Here is an 8270-nt window from a genome sequence, read left to right as displayed (position 1 = left end):
GCTGTGTTTCCAGGTTTACCATGGTAAACACCACTATGTTCGCCAGTTAGCTTTTCTTTTTCTACAGGTGACTTTTTCCGCTTTGAAATTTATTTAATCAAAACAGAAAAAAAAAAAAAATTAAAAAGGACCGCATCCTTAGGATTTCCGTTTAGCAGAAAGGCTTTTTAGTAAACTATATACACAATCTGATTTCCTTCGTACCGCCTAAATAAAAATTATTTCACAATGCATTTACAAGAAATGATACAAAAAGAAAACAAAATCAAAGAGAAAACAAACAAACAAAAATATCCAGATACAATAAAGTTTTACGAACCCCGGGGAAAAAAATGGAGCTTCCAAAACAAAACAAAAAAAAAGTTTTTATAAATAAACAAACAAGTAACGAAAAAAAACCCCAACCCCAGCCCAAAAAACCCTCAAGAATATCTACAAAAAACTTTTAAGTGTTCTTTTGGATTTGTCTTAGTACATGAGTAATAAATGAGAACTGTTTCCTTATCAACTTCGAGTTAATTAGTCAATAAAAAATCTTCATAAGAAGCGATCCGTGACTGAAATCGTAGCGGTTCCGCGCGATATAAAAGTTGGCATCACCTACAACTTTGTGTGTTTATTATTGGTATTTTTCTTTTCGTCGCCGTTTCCCCCCTTTCTCTCTTTCTTTCTCCTCTTTTGCAAATAAACGCTCTATGTTTCTTGGGTGAATGATAAATACTGTACAAAAAGTCTCGATAAAACACAGGAATTCAGTCTAAAACTAGTTTCATAAACTAGTTCTTCTAAAAAAAAGGTAAGTAAAGCAACCGTTACCTTTTTTATCTCTCGTTATTATTATTATTATTTATTATTATTATTACAAGAACATCAAAACATTTCTGTACAAAAAGGAAGAAAGAAAAAAAAAAAGAGAGGCGGGGGAGGGCGGGAGGGAAGGGGCGCGAGAGGCAAAAATAAGAGGGGGGAACCTGGGAGCGGGGCAGGAGCGGCGCGGGGCCGGGGCGCGGGCGGGCGGCCGGGGCTGAGCGTGCGGTGGCAGCGGCGGGCGCGCAGTCCTGCAGGCCGGCCCGGGGCCGGGGCCGGGGGCCGAGCCTGTGCCCGCGTCCGTGCCTCCCTCCGGCGCTCCGGTGCCGGCGGGGGCTCAGATATGCGTCAAGGGAACGGTGCCGTTCACCCCCGTGCTGGCGCTCTGGTAGTGCTGGGGCAGGGAGTGGAGCCGGCTCTGGGCGGCAGCGGCCGCAGGATCCCCGCCTTCCCCGGCCGGTAAGTACATGCTGATCATCTCCCGCAGGTCCCCGGGGCACGGGGCCCGCGAGTGAGAGGTGACGGGCGGGCTCACGCTGGGCTCCGACTTCACCAGCGAGCCCAGGGCGCCCAGCGCACCCGAGGAGGCGGCCGCCGCCGCCGCCGCTGCCGCCGCCGCCGCCGCCGAGTTCTGGTGGGGCTGGGAGCCGTAGGGCAGGGCGCCGTAGCCCGAGGGCGAGGCGCTCATGTAGCCCTGCGAGTTGGAGATGGGGCTGTACTGCAGAGCACCCATGTCGTAGCGGTGCATGGGCTGCGGGTTGTGCGGGTGGTGCGGGTGATGGGGGTGCGGGTGGTGCGGGTGCCCCCCGCTGCCCGGGTGCTGGCTGTAGGCGAGCTGCGCCTCCTGCATCATCGCCGCCGCCGCCGCCGCCGCCGCCACCGAGCCCGGGTAGGCGCCGTTGGCCCAGCCGTTCATGTGCGCGTAGCCGCCGCTGGCCGTGCCGCCGGGGCTCTCCAGCCGCTGCCCGACGCCGCCCGGGCTGACGCCGACGCCCATGCCCACGCCGACGCCGGCCGGGCCTCCCCCGGCCGAGCCGGCGCTCAGCAGCCCTCCGGCCAGCGAGTACTTGTCCTTCTTGAGCAGGGTCTTGGTCTTCCGCCGGGGCCGGTATTTATAATCCGGGTGCTCCTTCATGTGCAGCGCTCGCAGCCGCTTCGCCTCGTCGATGAACGGTCTCTTCTCGGCCTCCGACATGACTTTCCACTCGGCCCCCAGGCGCTTGCTGATCTCCGAGTTGTGCATTTTGGGGTTCTCCTGGGCCATCTTCCGCCGCTGGCCCCGCGACCACACCATGAAGGCGTTCATGGGTCTCTTGACCCGGTCCTGGTTCGCTTTGTTTCCCCCGCCGCCGCCGCCGCCGCCTCCGCCGCCTCCCGCTCCGGTCTGCCCCGAGAGGTTCGTGGGCGCCTGGGCTCCGCCAGGGGAGTGCAAGTCCGTCTCCATCATCATGCTGTACATTCAAATAGCTTTTTTATTTTCCACCGGTGCCAGACGTGAAAAATGAATCAAACATAGAGGAGCCCGGGAGGCCGGGGAGCGAGCGAGGCGAAACCCGTTTGTATCTAGGTAGCGACCGCCGTGCGAAAAAAAAAAAAAAAGGAGGAGAAGAAAACCGCGAGGAGAGCGATCGGCGACCCTGCCGGCGAAAAAACTTTCTCCCTTTCGCAAATCACTTTCGGGGCTCGGCGGCGACAGGGGTTCGAGCTGCTCAAACAGGTGCACGGCAAACTTGCTGCTTCACTTGGCGCGGCGGGAGGAGTGTGCGGAGCCGTCGGCGGTGTCCTCCGCTCGCCGGCGCTCCCCGGCAGACGCGCGCACACCCCTCCGCTCCCGCTCTTATCCTTAACGGAGCTATTTTTTTTTTGTTCTTTGCTGCTAACTTGGAGAGAGAGAGGGAGGGAGGGGAGGGAGCGTGTGTGACTTGCATCCGCTGATCGCAGGTGAACGGAGAAGAAGAGAGGAGAACCCACCGCCACGCGAAAAGGAGGCGGAAAAAAAAAGTATTTCAACGTTAACTGGAAAAAAAAAAATGCAGGAGGAGGATCGGGGGAGGGAGGGGGGGGGGGAAGGAGCCCAACCAAAACACGCGCCGAGCCCGGCGGCCGGGGCCGGCGGCACAGTAATTTGCTGGCGGTGGTCTCCCTCCCGCGGCCCGGGCGGGACGGGCCGGGCAGGGCCGGGACGGGGCCGCCTCGGGAGGAGGAGCCGCCGGGCGCGCGGGCGAGCGGCGCCGCAGCCATACGGCGCGCGCCGAGCCCGCCTTAAATCGCCTGACGGCGGCCAATGGGGGCGCGCCGGCGGGCGCTCATTTGCATATGGCGCGCGCCGAGCTGTGACGTGCGGTGGGGCGCGCCGTGCTCGGCGGGGGCGGGCGGGGCGGCCGCGGCCCCGGCCCCTGAGGGCGCCCCCGGAGCGGGGACGCTCCCTCAGGCCCGGCCGCCCCTCAGCCCCGCCAGGCACCGCCGCAGGGAACCCTGGAGCCACGGGCCGCCCCGTCCCCGCTCACTGAGACGACCGTCGAGCAGTATTTAGTGGGGCTGAGGCGCCCCAGGCTGTCCGCCCCGCTCCCGCAGCCGTGCGAGCGGCAGGTAAACATGCCTTATTGCGGGACTTCGTTCTGGAGATTTCTCCGGAGCCCCCCTCAGACGTCTCTCCCAGGTGTTAAAACTGCTGCCAGGCCCAGGCATGCGGAAGAGGCTGGACGCAGTCGTTTTTCACTTAGTCCTAGGGGAGTTAAAAGCACCTGCGACTAAAGAAGGTACACGGAAACATGTTATCTTTGTATATAGTAAGTACAGGTGTATGATTTTTTTTTTTTTGCCCTTGAAAACATTAAAAGACTGCCTTCGTGCCCTGGCTGTCCTGTGAGATTATAGTTATTTTTATAGGGAGGAGAAAATAGTCCACATGGAATTTCATGCTGCAGTCTTTAATTGCAGCCATAGGAATGGCAAGTCCGTTGCACAAATACCCACGCATGTATAAACGGCCGCCCCCATCATCTTTTGCCAGTTGGAGAAAGGCACACACAGCGTGCCTGCTCTTTTCACGGTCCGTGTTAATTTTCCTGACCCTAGTGGCCATCGAAGGCTGGAATCACGCTGCAACTCCCTCAATTACTGTTATTACCACCAGAAGTTTTCTGCAGGAGGAGTATGCACCGCTCACAAAGCACCGGTCCTAGGCACTGGGCTAGGATTAGACTTTTTTTTTCTCATTTCCAATGACTCGTCATGATAATATGGATTTGCTGTGGAGAGGAGAGTGCCTCTCCACTTCTGACGGCCGAAGGCTCAGCCTGCTTACAGCCTTTGAGCTCAATCTGAGTGATGCTGTTAACTCGGATGCCGATGCTTTTGGGAGGACATTATTCTCTCCCGGTCAGCCCTAAGGGTGCAAAGAGGCCAGGGGAGACGGTGCAGGAGCTGACCCGTGCTTCTCCAGCTGGTAGTTTCCTAAATTGCCGTATTTGCCATGGCAAAACGAGGGAGGCCCTTGTGATTGCTAAATTATGTATTAAAAATACAACTGGTTGGGATAGGAGGGGAGGGAGAGGGGGGAGAAGGTTACTGCAGAAAGGCACGTTTCCACTTGGAGGGACAAATGAAGGTATGAGGTGTAAAAACTGCGAGATAAGACGGCATGGCTTGCAAATTGTCCACCCAAGGCCCTAGTGGTATTTTCCCCTGAAATTTGATAGAAAGGCACCTAAAGGCCTCCTTGACAAATAAATGGGTCGAATCGCTGTGGAGCAGTCTTTTCCATATGAGTCCTATGCATCCTGCTAGCCAGTGGATCCAGTGGGAACACACCCTTATCCCTGTGAATTGGGGATACACACCAGCTTCCCTCCTCCTGACGTCCAGGGAAACTGTGCCGGAGGCTGAGCTTTCCCTTCCCTGGTGCAGAGGCAGCTGCTAATCCACACCCTCTCGGGGCCTATCCCGTCCTGGACTTTTTCCCGATGTGGGGTTTTCCCCCATTCCCCTGACCCCCGGCAAATAAACATAGAATGCCCCTAGAGGCAGCCGAACTACCACGAACACGGTAGCGGGGAGAAGCGCGGGCAGGGAGCAGGGGGCGAGGCTGTGCTGCTGCCTGAGTGCCTCTGGCCCGGGTGCACCCCGCTCAGCTGCGGCCAGCGGGTGTCCATCGACTGAACGGGTGGGAGGAAGGTGTAAAAGCCAGCTCGAGGGGGCAGCCAGGGCCTTTTCTTCCGTGGTGAAGGTAGCGCAGATCCCCATTCACGGGACTGGGAAGGAGGTCAAGCACTTTGGCAAGTGTCGCTTGACAGGGCTGCGGGCTGGGGTAGTGCAGCCCAGGGCCGCGCCCGGAGATGAGAGGTCCTTGGACTTTCCTCTGCAGGAAGTGGGGTGGCAAAGAACCAGGAGTCGGGCGGTGGAGGGAATAGGTGAGGGCGGCCGGGGGTGTGGGGTAAACGCTGCAGGGAAGTCAGAGGGGGGGCGGAGAGGAGGTCGCGCACCGGGAGCAGGACCAGGTCTGGCCGCGGCCCCTGTCGCCCGCCGGGCCCGCGGAGGAGACAGGTACCGGCGAGGGCTTCTCGCAGGCCGGTGGCAGTGACGAGTGCTTTCCCCGGACACGGCTGCCCCCGCCTCCGCGCTGCGAGGTGGGACCGCCTGGGCGGACTGTGCCTCTCCCCGCACCCGGCTGTGCCTGGGGGCCGCCCTCGGGGCTGGGGTCCCCGCCCGGCCCGGCCGGCGCTGTGCCCGCTGCGCCCTCTGTGCCCGCTGTGCGCTCTGTGCCCGCTGTGCCCTCTGTGCCCGCTGCGCCCTCTGTGCGCTCTGTGCCCACTATGCCCGCTATGCCCGCTGTGCTCGCTGTGCCCCCGCAGAGCGGAGCGGGCAGCGGGCGGCGGGGCCGAGCCCCGGAGCAGGCGGCGATCGCCGTCTGCTGGCTGCAGCCGTGCCTCCCTTGCCCTCGGCCAGCGTCGGGGCCGGTGAGCGCCAGCCCGCGCCGAGGCGATGCCGATGCCTGATCGCTCGCCAGCCCTGTCTGAAACGTGAGGTGGGGAGGGAGTGGGATCGCTTGCAGCTCCTCTGGCACTTCACTCCAAAACCCGCTATCCAGAAGGAAATGCAAAACACTTCCTCGCTACAGGGGTGCCATTACTGGGCCAAAGCGAGCGAACCGGGAGGGAGCAGAAAGGGCAGGCAAAGGAGAGAGAAGAAGCATTTTCCTGCCTCGGTGACTTGGCAACTCGGGGATCACAGCTTTCAACGTGACCTTCTTGCTACCCAGTCGAGATGGAATGGTTGGAAAAAGGGTGCTGAATAAAGTCCTGCTTTCTTTTGCAGCGTTAACAACTGTTCTGTGCCATCCTACAGCATCAGTCCCAAATCAGCTACAGGCGCTCTCTGTGTTTTGTTGTCTTTTCTCAGCTTGCTGGGTAAAAGCGTATGGAGAATCTCTGGAGCTTTCGAGTAGGGGCTCACCCTGTGAACGGTACTCACACATATAATTCAAATTTCACAGCTGACCTGCTCTGAAAACCTCAATCAGCTTCTAATTGAAGGGAAAACAAAATATTGCTTCCCTACAGCAGAGCTAACGATTTAATCATTATATCAGACATTATAGCTTTTAATTAGGCTAATGCTGATACTGTATGGAAAGAGATAATTCAACACAGTTCTTGATGAATTCTGTAATTGGGTTAACGGAGGAGCAGTTGGGGGAAGAGACGTCAATATTCAAGCTGCGTCTATAGCCACCAGGTTTATGAATGAAAGGGAAGGGAGAAAAAGAAAAGGGGGGGGGGGAAGAGGAAAGGGCTAAAATTCCCTGACGAGAAATGTCTCCCCCCTTCGCCCAGGAGAGCCGTGCCAACCAACTGGCAGCGTGAGGAGAGTAAGGGCTTTCCGCCTCGGCGCGCCCCGCTCCCGGCCGCTGCTCCCAGACAGCCCGGACTGCTGCGACACCAGCGGTACCCGAGAGGCGGCCCCGCTGCGGGACCTCGCTGCGGCTCCCCGGAGCGGCTTGGGCGGGGGTCAGTGGCTCGCAGGCCGCTTTCCCTCTATTTCCACCCCAACCCATGGGTCGCCCACGGCCACGCTGGGCGCACGCGGGTAGGGGGCAACCAGGGCCACCAACACCGAGACTGTCCTGCGGGGGTGCCCCTGGGCAAAGTCGGGGGAACGCGGAGGGTGGTATGGGACGGGGCTGAAAGGTTTCTGAAGTCCTAATGAGAGCGGGCGGGCTCGGCTCGGCTGTCGGGAGCCGCCCGCCCTGCGGGGCAGGAGGCGCGACACGGAGCCCAGGGGTGTGCTCAGGGCCAGCCCGCTCCGGGCAAAATCAAAGCGGCCGGAGGGCAGGCGGCTGCTCCATGTAGCTACTGCCATTTATTTATGTATTTATTGTGTCAGATAAAAGGGCGGCTGAAGCCACTTTTCTAAAGGAATTCTGCATCACCGCTCTTTCCACAGTGTCGATAAATTGCCTCTTCCCGAAGAGTTTGTATATCCCAGCCTTTCTATTTTCTCTCCTTCCTTTCTAGTTTTCACTGGCTTTGAAAATAAGCTTTATATTTCCGTCGCGCCTAAAAGAAGTAGTATCGATCTCCCCGCACGTCTGATCTCCGCAGCAGCCGACGGCCGCCCCAAGGCGCCAGCGGGTCCCGGCGGGGCGGGCGGGTGTGCCGGGGGTGTCTGGCATTGCCGAGGGAAAGGCGAGGCGCACCTCGCTGGGACGGTCAGACCGCGCCTAAGCAGAGATTTTCTTTCCCCCTTCTTTTCCCGGCAGGACATTCTGCGTGTCCCCTCGCCTTGGAACGGCTCCGATCCTTCCCCCGGCGGGACTTTCGAGTCGGTGGAAAAAACAGAATCGTCTCTTTACGAAGTTTTGCCAGCAGGACCATTTTCTATAATGTTTGTTTATGCTATGCATCAGCTCGACTTCCAGCGCAATATTGTTCCGAAAGAAGAATATCCTGTATTGTGATCCACCCTTGTCTAATTTTGTTAGTAATTACAGTTAAATTGAACAAGTAATTTATAACATTCCAATGACACAAGTCCCTGTGATTAACAGGTTGAATACACCTTCCAACATTACGCAAAAGTTGTACTTTTCAAGTCCGTTCAAATTTTAAAATTTCTCTTAAAATTATTGTTACTAAGGCACATGCTGGGAATATGTGCTGATCAGGTGGCGCAGCATCTCGCAGGAGATGAGGGTTTGCACTATCCTATTTTTCACGGTTTGGGGTTTCTACCTAAAAGGATAGCCAGACCATTTACTTTTTACAGTCGCGTTATCGAGTGGTCCTTTAGACGAAAATACCTCACATCAAAAAAAAAACAAAAAACAAAACAACCAAAAACCCCCACGAACTGAAAACATACCCAGCAATTTACTTCCAACCAAAAGAAAAATATTTTAAAAGAGTTTAGTTTTGTAACTGTAAACTTGTAAAGGAAAAGGAAGAGCTGTGGGGGTGGAGAGT

General features: G+C 57.0%; 1 protein-coding gene across 1 annotated transcript; it reads right to left on the bottom strand.

Moving 5' to 3' along the window:
- Positions 1 to 1056: 1056 nt before the first annotated feature.
- Positions 1057 to 2380, bottom strand: SOX1 (SRY-box transcription factor 1). The gene has a single exon (XM_030959198.1). It carries the CDS (start codon positions 2264 to 2266, stop codon positions 1145 to 1147), a length of 1122 nt encoding a protein of 373 aa, XP_030815058.1. The 5' UTR covers positions 2267 to 2380; the 3' UTR covers positions 1057 to 1144.
- Between the last annotated feature and the right edge of the window lie 5890 nt (positions 2381 to 8270).

The sequence above is a fragment of the Camarhynchus parvulus genome, chromosome 1, assembly GCF_901933205.1.
Source record: "Camarhynchus parvulus chromosome 1, STF_HiC, whole genome shotgun sequence".
NCBI classification, from domain to species: Eukaryota; Metazoa; Chordata; class Aves; order Passeriformes; family Thraupidae; genus Camarhynchus; species Camarhynchus parvulus.
The sequence above is the reverse complement of the archived record's forward strand: the minus strand, read 5'-3'. Positions and strand labels throughout refer to the sequence as shown.